The 25,126-nt window shown below is 43.1% G+C and overlaps 1 protein-coding gene across 2 annotated transcripts in view; it reads right to left on the bottom strand.

Annotated features, from left to right (window-relative positions):
- The window catches only part of SCUBE1 (signal peptide, CUB domain and EGF like domain containing 1), a 221,684-nt gene that overhangs the window by 71,685 nt on the left and 124,873 nt on the right, over window positions 1–25,126 (bottom strand). The window contains exons 5-7 of one of the 2 annotated variants that reach the window (XM_051962306.1): window positions 23,375–23,500; window positions 17,591–17,707; window positions 14,232–14,321 (exon numbers count right to left, since the gene is read on the bottom strand). In XM_051962306.1, coding sequence (XP_051818266.1) covers window positions 14,232–14,321; window positions 17,591–17,707; window positions 23,375–23,500 — 333 coding nt within the window. The remainder of the gene's footprint in view (window positions 1–14,231; window positions 14,322–17,590; window positions 17,708–23,374; window positions 23,501–25,126) is intronic. The other variant, XM_051962305.1, reaches the window with a different exon arrangement.

Genomic DNA, 25,126 nt, shown 5'->3' with positions numbered 1-25,126 from the left:
ATTTCAGGACCTCTGAAAAGCTCCCTGCCCATCTGCAATGAATAAAGCTTGAAATTCTGATCAATCATCCTATCATTAAATATTTATTACATGCCTGCAATGTGCCCTGCCTTCCCTGGAGTACTGCTCTCCAGGATCCCAGAATATAGAGTCTGGGGCTTGGGGGTTTCTGTTTTTAATGTCTTCCCACCATACAGAGCTGAACATCTGTGCTTGGTGCTGAGGATCGAAGAACCAATTCTATCATTAAGCCATGAGTCTTTTGGAGTGGGGTTTGGGGGTTCTAATAGGAACCCCCCCGGGGAAGGCTGTGTGCTGTTAGCAGCCACAGGCACTTCAGTGTGCAGAGCAGAGTAGAAAAGGTAGGGGAGCAAAGGGGCAAGCTGGAGGAGCAGGCCAGCTGAAGAGGCTGAAGTTTCCTTAGGCACTAGGCTCCTTCAAGGTCCCCAGCTGCCTTATAGATCGCTTTTCCCAGCCTTCCTAATCTTGGTGCCTGAAATCACTCACTGCCCGCCAATCCTGTCTAGATCAGATTTGTGCTTGGCTGCTTTTGTCTTCTCTTTTAGTCTGCAAACTCCTTGAGGGCAAACATATCCCCAGTGCTTAGCCCAGTGCACAGTAAGTGCTTGATAAATGCTATTTAAATACTGTTATTTATTCTTCATCCTCAAAGAGGACCAGGACGTCAGGGAGATGATGGCATTACATGCAAGTGAGGGAGGGCTGGGCAAGGTCACCTGCCTCACCATCCTCCAGAACCCTTTGGGCCCAATGGCCAGAGAGAGATCACGACAGCTGGAGATGGCTCTGGATGCCGTGGGAGACATTTACCATTGATGACCTCTAAAGTTCCTTCTGGTTTGAGATCTAGGATCCTGTGAATGTCAGTCCTTATTGTCATTCTTCTCATCTTTTTTCTATGGGTTCAAATGGAAATGATCTTGGGGCCAATTGCTACCTACTTTTGTCATATTGATGTTATATGGCTGCATAAGCCATACAGGGTTTTTTGTGGTTTACTAAAAGTACCAGGAGGTGAGCTCGGAGCCTGCCCACCTGGTTTAACTCCTGGAGAGAGCCGAAGGATCAGGGGAAGCTATACACTATCTGGTGTAGCCAGATCATGTAGCCACATGATCTTTTGTTCTCCAGTTCCCTGATGGGAAAGATTTCATGCCAAGTAGCTTGGAGAATATAAATATTTGATAGAATGGCATACGTTCAAAGCATTGTTCTTCAGTTTTTCTGGATCACTATTCTGTCCTGGTGGTTGTGGACAACAGGTGGGTTTGTCGTGATGGCCTGGTTCCCGTACAATTCATTTATTGAGTTGTCTGGGATATCTGGAGCCACTATTACTGTTATTATTAATTTTATTACCAGCGGCAACATACTGTTCCAATGTGTATATTACTCTTACTACTAAAAGGAATGAAGGTCACCCATTTTTCAAAGGAAAGGGAGCCAAAGGCTACAATCAAATAATGATAACAACCCTATTTTTCATCCCAACTTACAAAAGTCCTTGGAACACTCCCCTCCCCATATTTTGGGAATCTCTGAAAGAAGTAATGAAGGAAGTCTTTGTACTGTCAGAACATTGGATTAAGAATCAGAGATGTTATTCATATTCCAGCTCTGCCACTTAAGAGATGTGTGTTCTTCTTCAAATCCTTTCATTTCCTTGGGCCCCAGTCTCCTCATCTATAAAATGGTGACAACGAAATTTATACCATCTAACTGGTATAATCAATACTATAGTATTCACAAAAAGCTTTGTAAATGCGCCCATTTATAAATGTAAGCTATTATTGTTACGGTTGCTAATATAATTAGTGAAGAAATCATGGAATTGTCAAGTTAAAAGGGATTTCCAAAGTTATCTGGTTGATAGTTAAACCAAAGAATTTCTCTTTCCAGTAACTATGACAAATGGTCATCTCGCCCCTTCTAGTGAGGGGGAATCTCCCAGGGTTCCTCTTTGGAGTAGCTTTCATTATTCAGGATTTTTCTTTTTTTGTTGTTCAATTGTTTCCAACTCTTCATGATCTCACTGGGGATTTTCTTGTCAGAGATCCTGGAAAGGTTGGCTATTTCCTTCTCTAACTCATTTTACAGATGGGGAAACTGAGGCAAACAAGATGAAGTGATTTGACTAGAATCACACAGGTAGTAAATAACTGAGGCTGGATTTGAACTCAGATGCGGTGTTCTATCTATTGTGGTACCCAGCTCCCCTAGTAGTATACATATATATGTGTATACAAACAAACATAGCTAATACTTTATATATTTGAAAGTACTATATATATCCTCCCTTTTATTTTGTTTTATGGGGAGGCAGTTGGGGTTAAGTGAGTTGGACAGGCTCACACAGTAAGTGTTAGGTGTCCGAGGCTTAATTTGAATTCAGGGCTTCCTGGCTCCAGGACTATTTCTCTATCCACTGCGCTATCTAGTTTCCCTGAAGCTCTCAAATGTGATGAAGCTTAACCTCTTTCTTGTATTCATGTCTGGGCCCAGATTATTTTTTATCTATACCAGCTGCCCCATATGCATCTGTTGATGGACCAACAGGCCCACATGTCCTGAAATTAGAGTAGTGAGTGTTTTTGTCCATTTTGTTTCTACGGTGTGGATACTTAGTGCAATTTCTTTTATATTCCTGTGGATTTCACCGAGAAGCCCTTGCAACATTCCTGGGCTTGATCAATGAGTAATATATCCTGTGAGAATAGAAACATCTGAGGAAACTCCCTTGGATAGAGAAGCTTGCCTGGATTAGACTCAGAACATCTTCTGGGATATCAAATATGACAGACATATCTCTTATCCACCTCTCTTGAAGGGAATGAAGAATCTTCTTCTCTCTTTTTATTGTTCTCAATCCTGTTTTCCAATATGATTTTCATCATCTTCTGTACTTGTCTTTATCTTGATATTAGAGTCTCTAGTCTTAGAGGAGCCAGACAAGCTCGGTGTAGCATTCTTTAGTTTGTAATTCTCTGCCATAGTGTTTGAACAGAAGCTGCAGTTGTCTTCAAGAAGACAATTTCCCTAAACTCTGCAAAGTAGACTGACCTTGTGACACATGAGTTGCCTTCCTTGTTGCCTTTGGGTGAGTGATGAAGCCAGTTCTTTGATTCTTCTCTGAGGAGAGCCAGGGGCCTTCCTGCTGCCTCTAATTTACAACTTCTTGATATCTTCGAGTGGCATGGATAAGGAGAATGACACTGTGGTTGTGACGCTGTTCTAGGGGTCTGCATCTTCTTGCTTGTACAAAGGACCAAGAATTCAATCCCTGCTCAGAGCTAGCCTGGAAATCATGTAATTTGGAGCCCTTATTTCCTTGTTTTGTGCCTGCCACTATCATTGCACAAGTGGAAAGGGGATGCCCAGGACCGAGGGCTATGCTATACTTTAACCTGTTTTGTGGGTCACCAAGATCAAAGAACTCCCCATTTTCTGGCCAGGTGACTGAGGGTGAGCTTTGCTGTGACATGGAAGTTGGTCCCAGGGTCTATTCTCTGGTCTATATGTATCAGGAAGAAGTCTATAGCCTCTTTTCCAACTTGGTTGGTCTTATCAGAGTCTTATCAGAGTTTGTTTTGTGCCAGGAGAACCATCAAGAGTCACACTGAGCATACATTGGAGGATCCAGATACTTAGAATGTCTATTAATGAAATCTGAAAGATACTGTGGCATCCTGGCCAAAGTGCTGAGCTGGGTGTCAGGAAAAAACAGGCTTCAAGGCCTTGAAACAAATGCTATAATTGGCAATGGTAGGAGGTGAGATTGCAGACACATTTTGATAGGACTTAAATGCTAGATTGAGGATCAGGAACTTTATATTTTGGACAATAGGGAGTCACTGAAGTGATAGAATCTGAGATTTAGAAAAACATCCTACAATGAGGCAAGTATTTAAATAAAACCTAGTTAGTGACTCTGAGTTTAGGGAAACATACACAACTACAGACTTTCTGAGTCAGAAAGATCAATTAATCCAACTCATAGCTGGACAAGATCCAAGTGGTCCTTTGGCCACTCTTGGTCGGGTAAGGCTTTTAGGGAGTGGCAAGAAGAATGATTGTTACAGACTCTGGGAGTGAACTGCTACTCTAGGTAACTTCTATTAGCCAACTTTCTTCTTGTTTCAAACAGTCCCACTTTCACCAAAAAATTAGGCTCTCTCCTAATGTTATGGACCTTAATAAATAGAAAACACTTATCAAGGTGCACAGGTTTTCATGTTACCCCTCTGAGACAGTGAATAGCTAATAAAGTCTCTGAGAAGCTTCCCTGGTTCTGTTTCTGCCACTTTGAAATCAAACCAAGAATGAAATTATCCAAATTTCCAAGGGCCATGAATCTGGGGGTCAACTAGTACCCCTGAAGCACTGAAGAGACCCTTGAGGCTGATGGCTCTTGCCAGAAAAATTGATTTTTCTCTTCCTAGACACTAAAACTTCCATTTGTGATGATGGCCAGGGGGTCTTTACAAGAATATATGTTAGAGACCACAGGTGAGGTCAGCTTTAGAACTGGAAGGGATCTTAGGAGTCATCCAGTTCAATGTGTAAATGAGAAATTTTTTTTTTACAGATGAGAGAATCAAGGCCCAGAGAGGCAGGATGATTTTCCTCAGTTCATACAAATATGAACCCTGGTCTGCCAATTTGGTAGACAAGTGCAATTTTCAGACTTCCTTGACTACTACCATGATCCCCTGGCACCACATTTGGAGTAGTTTACTCAGTATTTAGAAGGTGGCCTCAGATGGAGGTGTTTTCCTGGTATGAGTCCTACTTCTTCAGGTTTTGAAAGACTACAGTTTTAAGGAATAGTTCCAAGCGCTCTGGCTGGTATGTGTTTGTGGGGTGCAGGTTGTGCTTCAGTTGGCTCCACCTACCTCCTCAGGCCATTCCATCTCACAAAGCATGCCAAACATTCTGAGGGCTGAAACAAGGGAAGACTCAGCCCTTTCCTGGGGGGCCCAAACATGTATCCACTGCCCCAGAGTCATGTCCATGTGTGATGACTATAGGTAGAAGGGAGGATGAGAGGGAAGAGGAAGGGATGAGGAGCAAGAAAAAGGAAGAGGGATGAAAATTTCCCTTAACATTCAAGGCCCAGTTTAAAGGTTTATCTCACATAGAAAGGTTTCCCTTAACAATTCAGTTTAATAAGCACTTATTAAGTCCCTCCTGGGTGCCTCACACTATTCTAAAATGAGATAGTTCTTGCCTTCAAAAAGTCTGGATGATTTTAGCTCTTCAGCCCTCATTTTTGAACCTCTACAATTCTTATAGCCTGTATCTGATATTCCAGCTTGGGATTAAGATATCATCTGCCATTAATTGCAATTTTCTTCATATCCACTCTCTCTAAATGGTCAAATCCTCTCTTACTGCTTCCCCCCTTATTCAGACCACTTCCAAGGCTCTAAGTTCCTCTTTTCTTTATCTACACTCTGGGTGAGCTTATCAACTCTCATAAATTCACTCTAACCAGGAATCAGCCAGTTTCCAGATCCTCAAAATCCATCTCTTGTCATTGTCCTGAATTCTACTTCTACATTAGTGATATCTCTCTTTGGATTTCCATAGTAGTTCAAACTTAACAGAACCTAGACTCATCATCTTTTCCCTGACAAATGCCTTCCCCTCTTTATAACTTATTTTTCCCATTATTTTGCTAACTTTCTTCTTGGCACTCAGTTTGTCACCTCCCACTCTTCCTTGACTCCTTGCTTTTGCTCAACTATTTTATCTTCACATCTCTCTTGTGTTCACCATGGCCTCCATCCTCATAGAATCCCAAATCACTTCTACATTGGATTGTAATATTCTTACACTGTAATAGTGTAATTGGTCTCCCTGACAGGAATCGCTCTCCTTTCCAATTCACATTCCACTGACTGCCATAGATAGATTTTGTATTGAATTTTCAATATACATGCTGAGTCCCATCCTCCACCTTGCCTACCTTATCTCCAAGCATATGCTCCTTAAGTATATAGATTTTTTTTTTTTTTTGGTGAGGGAGGGTCTTCTTAACCTGGGTCCTTGCACAATGCCAAGAGCTGAGTGGCAGCTAAATGAAGTCTTATTCAATTTGGAAAATGATGAGGGAGGATATTGATGTCTACAACCTATGAATCCTTATCATGAATCATCTTTGTAGGATCTGCCACAAATATCATCTAGTCTCTACCCAGTGTTCTATTAAAGATATCTGATTATGGAGAACTTGGGATTTCTAGAGAAAGAGCTTTCCACTTGGGTATAGCTCTCATCAAAAAATAGGCTTTCCTTATATATCCAGGCAAAAATCTGTTCCTCTCTAATTTCCCATTATTGCTCTTACGTCTCTTTTATGGGCCCAAAGAAAACAAAGCCTTTCTCTTTCTCATGATTGTCCTTCAGATACCTGAAATTACTCTTTTTCCTTGAAAGGAACCTCTCCTTTTTCTGAGCTATTAGTTCTTTCCACTGATCCTCATCTTTTATGTGACGGTGTCAAGCCTCATCTCTGGCTCATTCTAGTTTATCAATATCTCTTAAAAACCGTGGTATCCAGAACTCATCACAGTCCTCCAGATGTGACCTAAGCAAGGCAGATGTTAATGGAAATCCTCTGGATCCTGTGCTTTTATTGACATTACTTAAAACAAGAAGAGTCTTATTGATGGCTCCAAAGCATTTTATCCTGGGCTTAGTTCTCTGAGAGCATTTAACAGCACTTGACAATTGGTCTCCAATGCCAGCCCACAGAAGTCTTTTTCTCAGCACAGATGGCCTGATAACCAATTTTAATGAGAGTACATCCGTCCTGGCAGGATCACAATTCCAGCTCCCCCAAACTGGTGACTCTGTTAATCAGCTACATCCCAGAGGCTCTTCTGGACTATGTTGGAAATCCTATCTGGAGTAACCATTCCCATTTCTTCACATGGCCAGAAGTACTTGAGAGCTGAAAGTAGCTGTGTTTTCTCCCTGCCTTCTCTCTGTCTCCCTTTCTACCCTTGTTACCCTGCCCCAACAGATACTTTATTCTTACAGTAACCCTATAACAAGGGCAGAAGGATGGGCTGCCAGAGTTTCCTGGATGCCATTTTTTCCCTTCTGATTTGGGTTGGGCTTGATTATTATTTCATTTTGTATGAAATGACAAATGAGTCCAAATTTAATTGTGCTAGATGCAACAAATCATTCAGATCTGTCTCCCTGAGTTTGGTCTAGAATTTCATGAATCATGAAACTGATTATAACACCATTCTCTCCCTAGTAAGGACTTTCTTCTCAATAGCCCTAACAAGGAGAGGGTACACAAGTTATTTTTCTGTCTCTTACAGATAATGAAATGGAGGCTTGTCAAAGAGATGTGGCTCCCCACCCCAAGCCATCCAATCTAGGAAGGGTTAGGGCTAGGATCTTAATTCAGGTCAGAATAGGAGTCCAAATGTCCTGGAAAAGACTGAACCCAACCCCTGGCACTTTGTCAACAGGGAAACTAAAAAACTTTCCTGGGGTTACCCCCCACTCCACCCTTGGCATCCCCTTCTTAAGTGTTTCCGAGGTGTTTTGCTGCTCACAAAGCACTTTATAAACAGTATCTCCTTTGATTTCCACACAGTAACATCTTGAGGGGGTGGTACAAGTGTTATGATCATTATTTTACAGTTAAAGGGCTGTAGGGTGCTAGTCTGGAGTTGAGAAGACTTGACTTCAAATACAGCCTCAGACATTTACTAGTTTTGTGACCCTGGCTCAACTTGGGAGCCTTTTCTTATTCCTCCAGGAGTTTCTGCTTTTACTCTTCTCAGATTACCTTGTGTTTCCCATGGAATATACATTCCTTTGTCATTTGTTTCTCTCTGAACCCCAACACCTCGGACACTGTCTTGTTGAAGTGATTTGAAGAGAAACAGACTTGCTGTGATTGCCAGATGAAGGGGACACGTTTTCAGGATGGCAGTGAGAGATGAGAAAGAAGGGAAGTGACTGATGGAGAAGGCTTCAGGGGAGGTGGGCAGGGAAGGACCAAGGAGCACTAGTGCTTATTTCACCTGATGCTCCTCCTTCCGCTCATCTAAACTGTTTCACTTTATACATTCCCTGCCCATTTTTGCCTCTGGGTGCAGAATGTTCTGTGGGTCTAGTGGTCTTCCCTTCTCTCTTCCCACTCTTCATCATCCCCTCCCTCCATTATTTCACCTGTCACCTCCTCCATGAAACCATTCCAAATCTTGCTGTCAAGACTGACCTCCACTCTTACCTTCAAATATCTCTACCCCCAAACCTGGGACTTTACTTAGCATTTTGGCCCTCTCTGACATATGTATAGTGTAATAGCAAGGTTGATAGTATCACCCTTCACCCCAAGGTTATGAACTCTACAAGGGGGAAGACTCCCCTTTTTTCTAAACTGTGTAGCTCTCCCAGTGTCTTACTCAGTGGGATGTGCTCAGTGGATGCTTATCAATAAATGTCTGTTCCTTTTTGACCAGAAGGTTCCAGAGAGCCATTTTTGGCTCATTTCAAGGAAGAACCTCATAAAAATCAGAGCTGTTCTACAGTGGAATGGATTTGCTTTGGCAAATAATGAGTTCTTTGACACTGTACATATGTGCATGAGTAGAAGCTGGATGGCCAAGAGTTGGGCGCACTCTAGCAAGGATTCAACCATTTTTGCAGGGATTTAGACAAGACCTCTCAAATATCCTTCGAGGCTTTTTCTGTGACAGGGCTAGGTCAATGTGGGTTTTTCCCTAATTCAAAGAATATTAGATTATATAAGTGTCTAATGTCTGTTCTGGTCCTATAGTGAGTATTTAATAAGTACCTGTTGATTAGTTAGTGGCTGTAGCAGTGAGTATGCTATTCTCCCAAAAGGGCAATACCCTCTTCCCTGGCTTCAGATTTAAGATTTGAAGCCAGTTCTGTCCTGAATGGAAGCCAGCCTCTGTCCCATCAGCTCCCTGCCTCTAGAAAGTATGAGCACAGCCACACTTTCTCTCAAGGATACTCTACAGAAAATGATTCTTTTTATCTGTTAGAGTTGATCAGATCCCCATGGATAGCCAGAGAGGAGGAATGACAATGTTGTTGTAACGTTATAGACAAGGAGATAGAGATCAACTGGGAGAATCCCAGTAGCTGGGATTGTTCCACTGTTTGAAGATTGCTAAGGTTTCCAGACATTGTCTCATGTGAGTCCCACACCACAAAGGCAGGCAATAATCATCAGTGAAATGCTTCCTAGTCACCCAACACTGTGCCAAGTACAGAGGATTCAGAGACAAAGAGGATACCCTATCACTGGAAAAAAAAATTATCTAGATGGAAGCCATCACTATCGTAACCATTAAATAAATCGACTTACCTCTAGGAGAGAACACAAAAGCCTGAATCTGCCATTGGCTCCCACCTCCCTCTCCATCTTATGCCACATTATTCCCCTTCCTGCACTCTCAGCTGCTGATTGTACCCTGTGTTCATTTCCCACCTCTCTGTTTTTGCACTAAGGGTCTCTCATGCCTGCCAGGTATTTCTTTCTCATCTAGTCTTCCTTCAAAGTTTAGGGGCTGAGTGCTACACAAGACCTTTCCCAACCACTCCGCCCTCCCACTCTTTCTCTCAAAAATTACTTTGTATATCCTTTTCTTTTACTTCCTTGTATACATACATCCTTCTCCCCCACCGCCCACCACCAGAATGTAAGTCCTGGTGGGTAGGAACTGTTTGGTAAATGCTGTCTTGGTATTCCCAACTCCGAGCAGTGCCTGCCACACAGTAAATGCTTAATTTATGTCTGTGAATTAAACTGAAGCTCCCCGGTCAGTGTACAAGTCTGGCCTCCAAACCCAGGCTTTCTGGCTACTTTCTAGGACCTCCTGTCCCCCGGCTCTCTAAGCAAATCTTTGTCAATGCTGCTGAGCTTTGTCCCCTCATGTGGGGCTGTCCCATGACCACGGCCATAGAGGGATTGTCCAACACACCCACTTGGCTCTTTGGATGATGGTGATTAGTACTATATAGTATTATATCTGTGTATATATGCACACAGATATAATATTACATAGTACTGGTAAGGTAAAGGTCCCTGCTCTCATCTTGCTCTGATGCTCCTGCCCCTGCTCTCAAAGGTTGCACCATCAGATCCCAGAAAGCTGGCAAAGTGCCGAGCATTGCCTGGGAAAGGATCCGGTGCCCGCTGCCCGAGGACCAGCCGAGGCTCGTGACCAGGGAGTGAACCTTTGGCTGCTCTGAGTGTCTAGTAAGCAAAAGTCTAAGTCTGTATCCATGGAGGGCTCCTGGTGATCCCGAAGGAAGGCGTCTGCGAGTTTCGGTTTGAAGCCATTTTGGAGTTTTGCTCATACACTCGGGAACAATAGTTGGAGTTCTGGTAAATGCATGGAGTCCCACAGGGGATCTACATTGTCCCTATGCAAACAGTTCTGAGAAGGGAGAAGTGGGGAGAGGAACTGAGGAGCTTTAAATGGTCCCAATCCCAGTCTCAACACTTAGAGGATGGGTGACTTGGTCCCCTCTGGTCCTCTGTAAAGGGAGGTATGTGATCCATCTATCTGACTGAGCTGTGACTCGGAATCAATGAAGTAATGGATGGAGGATGTTTGATAGGCCCTAAGGATAGCAGCCACCATCACCACTGGCCCTCACAAACTGGATCTAGAAGCCGGTCCAAGGCCAAGAAGAGGGATGAAGGTGGCTGGGGCTCCTGTGACCTCCAATGCCAGAATGCAGTGGATTGTGAGACCAAAGACTGAGTTCTCCTCCTGACTATCCATGTTCCTCACTTTAATTGAGGGAGGTCACTCGGGCCCTCAGTCCCCACAATGCACTGGGGGCCTACTCCTGGAGCCTTCCCCTCTACAAGGCTTCTTCCTTCCGAGCCCACGGCCCCTTGCACAAGACCTTGAGGACTTTACGCTGCCCACTGCTGAGAGCCTCCACTTCTGCCATCATCCTCTCCCTCTAGCCTTCTCTCTCATTCCTCCTTTTCACTCAGCCTTCATCCCACTCACTGTTCTCTGGACATGTATTCTCCCCACAGTCTGCCTTGCTTTGTGCTGCCCCTTGTCCCTTTGAAGCTTTTTCCTTCCAAACCCACCTGCTAAGCCCTTTCCTATTCTTCAAAGCCCAGCTCCAATTTAGGACTGAACAGACTGCCAGAGCAGAAAGCAGCCTTCCATTCCACCCCTCTCATCTCATTCTTGTACAAGGGGTATAACTTGGCCTCCCCTCAAGGCCTGCATCGTATCCAAAGCCGCAGAGGTTAGTAACAGAGGAATCGGGCCTCCTGCTTCAGTCACTTCCCCATCATGCTACTCTAAGTTGGGGCTAGTCTTCCACCAAGCCATTCTGCACTTGCTTCCAGAGTCTCTTCCTAAGGTACTGCTGCCATTGTGCCCCCTTTTAGAAATCCGTGATATTTCCCCATCTGACAATGACTGGAGTTTAGACTCCTTCTCTTGACTTTTGAGCCTCCTCTCCCAAGACAGAATTCATCTTATTTTTCTAATAATATTTTCAACTACTTTAAAAATCACAATAGCTTGTCATTTCAAAGCTGGAAGGAACCTAGGAAATCATCTATTCCAAGCTCTCCAAGCTTTATAGATGAGCAAAGTGTGGCCCAGAGAAGTGAGGTGATTGCCTGGTCTCACACAGGAAAGCCTGCATTCATTTCCCCACTGCCTATCCAAATCATTTTCCAGTTTAGCCTGACCTTGTGCATACTACATACTCACACCTGCCTTGGTGCCTTTGTTCCCCCTAGCCTGGGATGTCTTCCCTGATCATCTTTTCCACGTGGCTCCTAACCTTTCTAAGGCCCCTTTCTCAAGGTCCTCACTTTCATGAAACTTCCTTTAACTTCCACACCAGTGATCTCAGAATGTCTCTGTGAAAAGCTCCTTAAAGACCAGAACTGCTTGATTTGGGTCTTAGTCCTCTCTGCCCCCAGCATAGTGCCTGGCAGAGAGCTGCTGTTTAATAAATGCCCACTGAATCTGAGCCACGGGATTTAAGACCTCAGTAATCAATGAGTTCAATCCACACCTGAACAAGGCTTTCCTTTGCCTGATAACTAGGAACCCCTATTCTACCCTTTCTCCAGTTCTAGATGTATGAGACTGAATAGGGTCCTCTCCCTCATTTCATTCTACCATATTTCAAACATAGCCCAGGAAGAGCCAGACCTTTCCTTGTGGGTTCCTTCCAAACTAGGTGGCCAGAGCTGTCTCATTTGGATTGCAAGCATCCATCTCCAATTCTACAAGTCTTATTCCTTACATAGGAAAGATGTTCAGCTCTGTATGGTAGGAGGACATTAAAAACAGAAACCTCCAAGTCCCAGACTCTGTATTCTGGGATCCTGGAGATCAGTACTCCAGGGAAGGCAAGGAGGTAAAGGAAAAGGCTGCTCCCTTAGTGTAGTCTTTAAGAAAAGACTGGGGACCAGTGAGTTACCAGAGATCCCACACAGGAGATCTTGTTCAGATTTCTAGCCACCTTCTGATTCTGCAAATCTGAGATTTGGGGGTTGTTCTCCACTTGAAGTGGACTAGGTTCTAAAGTTCTGTTTTGGGGGCAGCTAGGTGGTGCAGTGGATAGAGCATCAGCCATGAAGTCAGGAAGACCTGAGTTCAAATCTGGTCTCAGACACTTCACACTTCCTAGCTGTGTGATCTGGACAAATCACTTAACCCCAATTGCTTCAGTAAAAAATAAATAAATTCTGTTTTAATCATTAGGGTTATTGTTTTAGATGGACTTCATGTTTCAACTCAAGAAATCTTTCCTCTGGTGGCTCAAGACATTGCTACTTGCTCTTAGACTTCACCAAACCTTTAATCAGTCAGTCACAGAAGTTTAAAGCTGGAAGGAACCTTTGAGATGATCTTGTCCAATCCAGTTAGAACTCTAGTTTCCAATTCAGATAACTTGCTTCTGAGCCTCTGACCTGCCTGATTCTACTGATGGGATCCTGGTCAAATTTCTTTTCCCAGGAGGACTATGTAACTTCTAAAGTGCCTTATAACTCCTCCCATTCTGTAAATCCTGATTTTTCACATTTTGGCCTCTTCATAAGGCAAGCTTCTCTGTTCTCTTCTATCAGCTGGAGCATCTCCTACATCTGAACTCTTGTTGTATTTCAGCAAATATTAAGTGACACTGTCTCTCCAGTGTATTTGCGATATTTTGACTTAGAATTATTTGTGTCTGTGTCATTCCCTAGTTAAATTGTGAGTTTCTTAAAACAGGTAGAGGGTCTTAATAACATCCCACTACTGGGAATGCTTAGGATAACATCTTATATAAGTAGCCACACAGCAAATGTTTATCGGATGAATGGTGGTATGGATTAATGAATAGATGGGATGAATGATGTGATCATTTTAAGTGTCACAGGCATTTAGACAATGGGGATTTAGACAATGATTTTTTCCTGGAATATGAACCAGTTAGGTGGTGCTTTTCTATCCACTTGGGGAAATAAGGATCAGAAACATGCCGTTTAGCTCTCTAATCTATAGTGTTAGGATTTTGCTGCTGTGCCTCAGTGTGACTTTGCTTGGATCAGTGACATTAGTAAGGCGTTAACTGCAAACATTTTGTTATAGGCAGAGATCACCGGGCATTCATTAGCTCTGGCTTATGGGTGGTGGGGGTGGGGGAGGGAGGAAGGGAAGGGGAGCACATGAATAAATTTGAGGTAGGTGAAAATTTTACAAGGAAAATTTTAAAAAGAAAAAAAAGGAAAAGATGAGCTCAGTCCAAGAGCAAAACTCCACATACACATGCTCTTTCATTTCTCTTTCTTCCTCCCTTCCCTCCCTTTCTCTTTCTTTCCCCTCTTTCCCTCTTTTTTCTTTCCCTTTCCTTTTCCTCTCTCTTTCTTTCTCCCCTCCCCCTCCCTTTCCCTTCTTCCCTCTCCTCTTCTCTTTCTTTCTTTTCCTCTCTTTCTCTGTTTCTCTCTCTCTCGCTCTGTCTCTCTCTCTCTTTCTCTCGCTTTCTCTCTCTGTTTCTCTCTGTCTCTCTCTCTGTCTCTCTCTGTGTCTTTCTCTCTCTCTCTTTCTCTCTCTCTCTCTCTCTCTCTCTCTCTCTCTCTCTCACACACACACACACACACACACACACACACACGCACACACATAGAGAAAAGTGTCAGCACAACAAAGGAAGTGGAAGAAAAGTGTTACCCATGAGAAGGCGCCGTTTCACCCGCTTGTCCACATCAGCTACTGACGTGGTATTGAACTCAGTACTCTCAATTGCAGCCTCATCCTTCTCTAAAACACAAGTAAGGGACAAATACGGAGCAGTTGGTTAATGAGAAGCCCAGTTTTCCACTGCCTAAGACAGTTTCTTGGCCTTGACCAACCAAGACCAAGAAGTGAGTCATGAGAGTGCTTAAGCCCTGCAAGGGGGCAAATCCCTTTGAGACTGTTTTAAAGGCTGAAGGGAAGTAGAAGTGAAAGGGGAGAAAGAAAGGATGAGAAACGAGAGCACGAACCAGGAGACAGGTACACGTGAAACAAGTCCAGGTGGGAGAGTGCCCAGTACTTCAGGGAGACAGTAATGCCATAGACACTTAAAAACAGACCAGTGGTGACAGAAAATAAGGCGTCTCCTGGAGAGGACCAAGGTCTGAAAGTTGTGGGCACGAGACAAGGAGAGAAGAGCAGAGGATCCGGTGATGGGAGGGCATGGGTCTGGTACACAATGACATAAAATTGTGTCAAACAGGCATGCAAATTAAACAAACAAACAAAAACAAAATAGACATACAAACAAAAAACAATTCTCTCATACTCTCTCTGTCTCTGTCTCTCTGACTCTGTCTCTGTGTTTCTGTCTCTGTCTCTCTCTCTCTTGTGTCTCTCTCTTTCTCCCTCCTTCTCCCTGTCTTCTCTGTCTCTCTCCCTGTCCTCTGTCTCTCTTTGTCTTGGTCTCAGTCTCTCTCTGTGTCTCTCTCTCTGTCTCTCTCTCTTTCTTCCCCCTCTCCTCTGTCTGTCTCTCTCCGTTTCTCTCTGTGCCCCCCCCCGTCTCTTCCTCTGTCTATCTGTCTCTTCCCCTCTCCTCTGTCTCTCTCTGTTTCTCTCTGTACCCATCTATCTCTCTGTCTTTGTTTCTGTCTCTCTGTCTCTCTCTCTCTCACACACACACATACACACATACCTACATACATACACACATACACAACCAAAACCAATACCATTTTGGGCAGTGCTGGTTGCCTGGTTGTCTATAGGACACTACGTGCTACACATTCAAGGAGAGACAAGGGAAGACTTAGTGATTTAGTGATTTTAGGAGCATGCAGCAGAAAGGGAAGAGATGACAAAGAAGGTTATTCCTAGTAGGCAGGACTTTGGGGCAGGATGGAGAAGCTTCCCAGAGGATCATGGGAAAGGTTAGTTGGGTTGCCTTCCTCTGCTAGCTTAGAAATACATGGAATAGTCATTCCCAAGGTAGGAAAGAAGCGGGGAAAGGACGATCAGTAAGCAAAAGAAATGGAAAGGCTTCTGATCCAGGCAAACCCGGAGGGAAGCAGCAGCTGGGTAAATAAAATGATTTGAAGGAGGGGTAGGGAAGAGGCAAAAGGGGAGGGCAGGGAATGTTACTTTAAAAAACAAATGTAAGTAGGCACTTTCACATGCAGCAAACATTTTAGAAAAAAAAGAAGAAAAGAAAAATGGAGAAAGAAAAGAAAAGGGGGAGCATGAGGATAAGTCAGCAGAACAAAGACAAATGTGTTAGACAGAGAGCCAGAGCGTCCCCCTGGCACTGTGGGTGTTTGCATTCCGGCAGCGGTGCCCAGAATATGCAGCACCGAAGACGGCAAACACCGAGGATGTGGAGATGGACAGAGGAGGCTGGGGCTGGGGGCAGACAGAGATCGGGGGCAAGACTACATTGCAATGGGTCAGTTGTAATGAGAGGGTCGGAAACAGGTTCTAGATGGGATCAGGCTGCAATAGAGGCTTTATGTTTGTTTGTTTTGTTTTGTTTTGTTTTTGGCTCTTGAAAATCATTAATGTACGTCAGTTCTCAGACAAGACAGGCAATCAGGAACCATCACCAGAAAGCAGGGATAATGAAGTAAAAGTGTTCTCTAAGAAGATACTACACAGAAGGGCAGGGTGAGGGCAGGTCACAGGGATGGGAGTGGGGACAGTAGTGGGGGGGACAGCATGAGCACACTGTGGCTTTCCGTCCCAGGACTAAAGCCTCTGCCCTTTCCACAGCATGCAGATGTTGGCAGGAAAGCTGGCACGGATTTGCCGTGCCTCCCCCAACCCTTCCTGGCGGGCGTGCTCTGGGAATCCCCTGCTACAGCCCTTTTGCAGTTACCAAAGAGCATCCGTGATAGACAGCACAGAGACCCAAATAAGAACTGGTCCCTCTTTCCCCCATCAAACCGAACTTAGCTTTGGTCCTCTAATTTAGTTAAAGGGGGAGAGAGAGAGAGAGAGAGAGAGAAAGAGAGAGAGAGAGAGAGGAAGTTTCGGAAGTGTCATTGAACTCTGAAAATCCTGTTTCTCATATTTAAAAATTGTCATTGTTTTCAAATAAAATTCCATTATCTTCAAATATTTTCAGATAAATAAAAGAGGTTTAGTCATATTATGAAACCAGTAGAAATATTCAGGGTCTGGCTCAGGAATATGCACCAGGAGGAAAGAGATTACAGACTGTAAAAATAAAGAGTAAAAAAGCAATTCTGTGCAAGAAATTCAGCATTATGCAAGGGAAACCTCTTTTGTAGAAGCAGATTCACATAGTTGAAAATCCGTGGTGAGAAGGAGGGGAAGGGTACATCGCTTTATATCGGCTGGGAAATGAGAAACAATACAAGGCCCCTTCTTCTTCCTTCTCCTAGCCAAACACTGTCTGATATCATCGCTAGGCTTTCTCTTGTTTCTTTGATAAAATTTACCTTTTGACTGATACCTAGGAAAACACCACAGGAATTAGAATGGCCAATTTAAAAATAGACCAGGTCCATTAGGTCTTCTCAAATAGATTAGTTACCAAAAGGGATCTCTTTCTTTCTAGAGTTCCCAAAATGAATGAAGAACACAAGTGACACTTTAGATACGTCATGCAAACCACTCTCACCGTGACTTAGATACCATTTTGGACTATGGTCAATGTCTAGGACATTCATTATTGGGCTCTTGGCTGTTTAAACATTATAGCAACATGTAACATGCAACAAATGAGCAGATCCCGAGAATGAACCTAGCCACACGCTGAAGGGATTAAAATGCCCAAGGAACTCCTCGCTCCAAGCTCTTAAATGACATTAGTAAAGGCAGTATGGAATGGTTCCCGTCCCTGGCAAAGTGGGCGTGTGCCACCAAACATGCCGGCCAAGCGCTTCTCTGGCTCTTCTCTTTTGGAAATTTGGTATCAGCTAACTGCTCCTGGCATCCTTGGCTTGCCTGAGTCCCCTCCTTGTGCCCAGTGGTTCTGATCTCACTCGATAGGAAAGGGCTTGTTCTGTCCTATGGCAGCGGGTAACAACATGGGCTTCAAGCAGTGTTTTACTTACCGATGCATGTCCGGCCATCGGAGTGGAGAGCATACTTCTGATGACAGCCACATACAGGCCCCGTATCAGTGTCATCACAGGTGTGCTGGCAGCCTCCGTTTCCATAGTTACAGGTTACTAGTTATACCCAAAATGTACGTGTGTATATAAACAGAATGATAACAAAAACGATTAGTTTATGTTTTTGTTTGGGTCGTGTTGTTATTATTATTATCATAATTATCATAATTAATGGTCTATAAAAGCCAAAGATAATTAACATTGTGAAGATTCATTCTTGGTTAGATTAACATCATCACCTTTTTTTATTTCCCTCACCTCTTGTCAATTTTATCTTTTTAAAGAAAATTTATCAGGCTCTTTCTTCATTAAGAAAATTGGGATGGGGCATTACTAGATAATTTTAGCTTGCCCCACAGTTCCTAAAACCTTTGAAAATATTCCTTCATTAGGGAAAAAACAACTCTTGCCATTTCTAGAACATTTTGGAGGGGAAGGAAGGAATGACCTGCCAGTGAGAGTTAGATTATTTTTCATTTCATGCAGAATATTCTTTTTCTTTCCTGATAATACTTTCTAAGTTTGAAGAATAGACCTAAGCCCTAATAACCCAAATGTTAGTTCTGAAATCTAGTGCAGCTGAAGGCAATTCCATTTAGAGCACTAGAATGTTCTTATAAAGTTGATATTAAATAATGTTCTTATAATGTCTCATGATTAGCACATGCCATATGATCCAGCTATTCATGGATTGAACTAGTCTAAGAAATAGAGAGTAAAAATCTATGAATTTGGAGTAGCCATGGGGAGAGGGCACAGAACTGGTGAAAAAGTCTCCCTTCTGCTTTGTTCTTGAAGAAATGCAATAATATTGAATTCCAAAGAAGGAGATGAAAGTAAGCATCTGGAATAAACAAAACTAGGTTTTCTAGTTGCATTCCTTGAGGGATCAACTTTAATAGACTGATAACAATTATTTATAATTAGCATATTGCTCATTTGTTTGAGCCTGATGCTTCCAGAGTGGCTTTAGGATGTTTCAAAATAATTTGTCTTCTTAAATAACTTAAATTTTCCTTCTTCCCTCCCTCACTTTCTACTGACATTTCACCCTTTGTTTTGATTTGCTTGGTCAACCCTTTTCTTATGGATGGTTAATTTGTATCTGAATGATCATCATTCGACATCATTGATGTTTGAATTGATTAAGTTTAATCTGGTAAATCCATTAATTTTTTTAGCTACTCAGAAGTTGTTAAGTAATTTAGGGAATTTTAGATCAGAATTTGGGTGGGCATTATTTCCACTGACTAAAAAAAAAAAAATTGAATGAAATTGTCTATATTAATCAGGAACAAAATTCATGAGGGTCTAAGTCTGTCATAATGCTGAAGGGCAAGTTTCATGAAGAAAATAATCTTTCAGAAAAAAAGCAATTACTTCTACTTTACTGTTCCATGCTTCCCCAAGATGCTCACAGCATACCAGTTGTACTACGAATGTGATTTGTCATGGCTTCAGTTCCTATATGGAACAGAGCATTTTCTGGCTTTGCCAAAATCACAGGGACATGATTCCTCAGTCTTAGAGGACCAATTTCCAAGGCCAAATTCTTTGAAAGGTAAATAGGGAACTAACCCAATGGCTGGAGACTTGCTATCTGAATAGCAATGGCCTTGGTTCTTTCCCTTTATTGCCTATCTCTATCCACTTTTAGCACCTGATGGGTGGAGCTGATTGGTCTGGGACCAGCTTTCTCTTGTCCCCAGTAGAGGTACATTCTTAATTAAGAAGTAACCTGGCTACATAGAGGTGGGGGTGCCATCAGAAATCCCCAGGGATAGGGAACAGGCCCAGGGACAGGGACATCATTGTTGCTTGCCACCAGGTGTTTTCTAGGTCCAGGAAAAATTCAAATATTCCTGACATCATTTAGGGCTTTGAGCAAGGCTCTGAAATGCTGCCAATGCTCTTATCTTTCTGACCTGCAGAAACTGATAACTTAAGTAGGGAACATTAACTCCTTTTACATCAGCGTTTCACCTTTAAATGCCTCCTCCCCATCACACTGTAGCATCAAAGCTTAATATTAAATGACTACTATGTGCTTGCTTCCAAGACAATGGGTAGTGTTTTTCCTGCATACGTTACGTGTTTTTCCCTTCAATAGAAAACAGGCTCTTTGAGGGTAGAGACTATTTTCTTTTTGTCTTTCTATGTCCAGCATCTAGCACAATGTCTGTCACATAGTAGGCACTTAATGTATGCATGTTGAATTGAACTAAATTAATTGGGTCTTTCAAAACACTGCCCATGCTTATCCCAGGGAGCACTGCTTTTCCTCCAGAACTGAGGAACTTTTCTTGCACATTGGTTTGCTATGCAGGGAGCTGTGGTTTGTACCACAAATGCTCCCTGTGGTCTTACTGAACTTCCTTAATTCAGAGCAGTCCTAATTCAGAATACCCTACATGGTGTCCTTCTCAGCAACCCAAAAGGGTTCCTAAAGGATTACCAATGAGAAAGTCATGGAACTTGATCTTTGGAGACAAAGTTCTCAGGAGGCATTAACCTTTCTCAATTTCTTAGGCAGCCTAAAAGGCAACACATAAATGCAGGGAGAATCTGAACTTCTGGGCTTGAGGCTCTTTGTGAAGAACAAGGAGTTTCGGGCAGCCTGGTGATTTGGGTGACTTCCTTATGTGTTTGTTTTTGTGCTCTGTGAGTGTTGAGACATACATAGAGAGTATGTAGACTCTTGCAGCCACTTGGCTATGCTGGTTCCCAGAGCAATGGGGCAGGCAATATTGCTTCTCTGTTCCAAGGTCAATGGTAGCTTCATCCCTGAGATCACCTTCTCAGCCCTTCCTTCTTTAGCTGGTGTCTTTTTTCAGGTTGTCAGAGATCCTCTTAGTCAGTAGTTTTAGCTTCTGACGGATCACCTGAAGTGAGTGTGAGGGCAGAGGGTCATAGGACTCTGATCTAGACCTGACCACTGCCTTCACTGAGGAATTCATTACTGATGAGACCTCCATACCAATGGCATAGCTCCAGAAACCTCTGCTTCTCCACATTTGGCCCAGTACTCTACCGGCAAAGGGCCAATTCAGACTCAGCATGCTTAGGGGAGGAGGAGGGGTGGGGAAGAATATCCATTGTTTGCACTGGAATTTAAATATTGTGCATTATAAATAATTCAGAAAAGATACCCTTGGATTCTCATAGAGACCAAAAATCAGCTGTAAATGTTAAGTCTTGTCTTTTGGACCCAACTTTGAGCTTGGAATGTCTAAGAGAGCTCTAATGATCTCAAGAAATTCTGGGAAACTTTCCCTGCCCCCATTTTAATAACTCATTTTGGTTCATTTTAACTGGGAAAAAATGGGCACATGTCATTCAGCTCTTTTAAGGTGGGGGAAGACAGGCAGGATATGATCACTGGAATTTTAGAAAGATTGAAAAACACTATTTTTTGGAGGATGTGCCTGAAAAAATGCAGGCACCATCCTGCATGCCATTAACCCTTCTTAGGAAACTATGAATATTATTTATTCTTTGGTTCTCTATAGGATTCCCTGGGCCAAATAGCATTGACTGAGTGAATAAAAGCCTCATTTAAAAATATCCAGGGCCAAAATGACTTGATTTGAGGTTTAAGCTTTGCTACTCCTGCTCCTTAAGGTCCCTGATCAGTGATTTTCTTAGACATTTTGTTCCTCATCGCTTTCAAATAGCAATGGGAAGCTAAATGGTGTCATGTTTCTTGTAAAAGAACCATCTCCAAGTGGAGGACTGTCCAATAAATTTAATGATAGGCCAGAGGAGCAAATATCTCCTTTGCAAAATACATTTTCAAGGTGGAAGATACATTGGATAAGGATTAATAATTTACTACTCCTTATAGATATATGACAGTGTTTACCTGTAATTCTGTCTCTTCTTTTGACTTTTTAGAGGACAAATGTTTTTCTGTATTAAATTATAAATATGTATCAAGGAAGGAAGTACAGCTGAGTTATGGGAAATGGCAAGGTTAACAGTTCTGGCTAGTGTTTCTCTCTGTCCTGCTGAGGCTCTATGCAGCTAGCACATAAAAACAAAAAGCAAGGCTTTTCCTTCTGATGTTTGCAAATGAACCAGCATCCTAATTTCAATAGAGAAAACTGTTTGGAGGAAAGAGAAGAATCAAGCCAGAGCAGAACATGGTGGCTGAGATGCCTGATGTTCCTAAGTATCTATGGATATGTTATTCCCCTTACACCGTGAGCATTCCTTTGGGGAATCTTTTATGCTGGATTATGCTGCCAAGTTCCTCAAGATCTGAGACCAGAATGGCAACAAAAGAATTTATCAGTGGTGAATTTCTGTGACAAGATTAATGACCTGAACCATTTCCTTTTCCTTACAGTATAACTGTGTCGGAGGGGTGGGAATTGGGGAATCGGGGAGGGAACCTGGCAATATGACTTTTAAGACAGATGGCAGGGTAACCTATCTTCTAAAAATGGCCTCAAGTCAGCATATCCCATTAGCCAACTGAATAAGGCTGGAAAATAGTCTTTTCTGATTTTTTTTTATCAGATCTTATTTGTGGATAAAGCTCTTTGAGTACAAAGTAAGAAATATAATTATTCTTTATTACTGTATATTATTTAGTTTGGCCATCTTCCATTAGGTATTACTCTAAAGCTTCATCATGTTAAAGGTAATCCTGGGATCTAGAAACCTGTCCCAAGGAAACCCAAGTGCTGATGGGTTATTCCAGGCTGAAAGGACTTTGAAATCTGTCTAGCAGTGATGGACTGATTGTGTGCCTGCCCCAGTAGGCCAAGTGTAACTAAATCCAGAGAGGCAGAACCTCACTAGGCTAGATTTAGGATGATGATAGTTCTCAAAGGCCATCTATGGACAGTGTATGGGGATAAACTGTGATCTAAATCGGAGCGGGCAGGACCCTCACTGAGGAAATCATGGGTCTTGGAATATTCAAGTCCTGGTATTTAATGGTCTAAGAAAAGAAGCTACAATCTGGCAGCCTCTCTAGCCAGGTATCTGGAGACACAGGTTGGGGTGAAAATTTCAGATGCATGGGAAGGCCAATTAAATGGGTATCCTTAGTCTTGCAAGCTTCCCCTTGCTCTCAAATCCAAACCAAAATTGTGGAATCCTGTTTTAAAAAGCAACACTAACTTCAGTGTAGTGAGTTCATTTGTTTTACTTGGAGGTTTCCTGGTCTGTAATCTAATACTGTTAACAGGAGTTCTGGAGATATAAATGACATATCCAGGTCAAACCATTGCTGCCTTGTGCCCCTGGCTTTTCATGTCTTCCTGTTGACATGTATGTTCTTAATCCTTTTCTTTTAGCCTGACTCTACATGCAAAAATATCAGCTCATCTGGGCCCTAGATTTCATAGTTTCCCACATGAGTTCCATTTTAAGGGAGAATTTAGGTGGAAATTCTATGTCCCCCAAAGAGACACTACCAACGTTCACTCTGTTGTACTGCATTTCTGGTTCCAAGAACAGATTTTGGTTGTTTCCAGGGAAAAGGAAATCGAAAAGGAGCCCCTCAAAAGAGTGGGAACCAAAGACTTTATGGCCTGAATCTTTATACCTAATCCATTGATTACCAGGCTACAAGTTATCCCGACCCCAAGGCTAGCTGATGATCTTGGTCTCTGGAAAACAATGGCAGCATGAACAAGGCAACACAGAAACACTTTTCTTTGGCAAAGCAGACAGGTTGGGGGGCATTTGACACATCAGTCTCCATCTACCTACGTGTGCAGTCCCTCTGGTTTTTGGCAAGTTCAAAGCCAGGCCTACATTCACAGGCAACCCCACCTTTGGGCGTCTCCCGGCAGATATGTGCGCACCCATGATCTTTGTTCATACAGTTCATACCCTCTGAAAAGAGAGAGAGGAAGAGAGAAGGAGGGGGGAGGAGAGAAAAACAAAATTGGGCTGAAAAGATGTTGCCAATTAAATTTAATCAATGACATGGCTTTATTATTCTACCATCTGCAGAAGTCCTCCCCCTGGACCCCTACCCTCCAGCATTGACCGTGTCTCTGTTAATGGGCAAACTGTCATCCCAACTGGAACTTATGGTCAATCTGGCTTCTCCATCAGTAACACTGTGGAACCCACTGAGATCCATGCGTGATGTTCATGGGCCTCATTTTAGCGAATTGTGGTAATTTTCATAATTTAAACTTTTGGGGACAGACCATGAGAGCAGATGAAGATAACATGGAAGCTTCTGACCGAATCCAAAGTTGTTAGATTTTACCGGCCCATTAGCCATGCACAATTAAGTCCCTGAAAGAACCACTTCTAGGTCTCCCTTCAGCACACATCGGTGCTAAGAGAAGCTGCCAACCTCTACCAGGAGGTGTAGAAGGCGTGCCCGCTTGGCAAGGTGGGCAGCTGGCGGGTCCCACTCCCCTCTGCAGAGTTGGTCTTGCTTGGCTTCCTGGGGCAAGCGCCTTCTAAGTTCACTGCTGTTCAGCACCAAGGGCAGCTGCTGCTCATGCTTCAGAAGGGTGGGGCTGCTCTGTGTCTGTCAAAGGGATTTTCTAGCTCCGCACTGTGCGTCTGCCCTGGGGACAATTCTTGTTCTTCCTACTCCGAGCTCCATTTCTAATTGAATCTCCCCTTTCTAACTGGTAGTCGTGACCATTTCTGGCTGACAGAGCTCATAAGAAGCCATGGTGCAAAAAGCTTTCAGGATCAGGAAGAGCACCGGCTCAAGGCATGTCTGTCACCAGCTTGCTATGTGACTTCCCCCTCTGGAGAGCTCAGGTTTTTGGACTAGATATCTTTAAGACTCCTTGGAGCCTGCCATCCCCTGATTTTATCTGCTTGGCTCCTCTCTGATAATCCCCTACTCTGGGCCTTCCTCCCCCTCCTCAGCTTTGTTAATACACTGTAATTAGCTATGAATTCCTTCTTAGGTTCCAGCACCCTTGCTCCACTAGGTGAGAGGGGCTCCATATTTAGTGTTGGGTCTCTGTTCTTCCAAAGCATGATCCTATTCTTCAGTTCTCTGTAGTTCAGTTTAATCCTTGAATGATCATGCAAGTGGGTAGAACATTAGATTTGAAGCCAGAGGGGTTGTCTACCTGGATTTACAGCTTGTTCCCTGTGTGAGTTGAGGAAAAATCACTTAGACTGTTGGGAGCTCTTTCTCCCATCTCTAAAATGATGGTATTGGGGCAACTGATCTCAAAGGTTCCTTCCAGCCTTAAATCTATGCTCCTAAGTATTGACATTTTCTCAGAATTCATACAGTCCTTGATCTGGTACTTGAGCAAGAGAACACAAATGACAATGGAAATCATTTAACTCTTGGGCTACAATGGGGGGAGGAGAAGAGGAGGAGCGGCAATTGATCTCTAAAGGGTCTTGTAGCTTTGTCTCCTGTTCCGTAAGCCAAAGTCATAGCACTAGGGGGGAAAACAGTCACAAATACAACTCCAGCTTCTTCAGTGAAGCAAAATATAACCAATGTTCTATTATGTGCAGGTAGCT

This window comes from Antechinus flavipes, chromosome 5 (assembly GCF_016432865.1).
Source record: "Antechinus flavipes isolate AdamAnt ecotype Samford, QLD, Australia chromosome 5, AdamAnt_v2, whole genome shotgun sequence".
Lineage (NCBI taxonomy): Eukaryota > Metazoa > Chordata > Mammalia > Dasyuromorphia > Dasyuridae > Antechinus > Antechinus flavipes.
The sequence above is the reverse complement of the archived record's forward strand: the minus strand, read 5'-3'. Positions and strand labels throughout refer to the sequence as shown.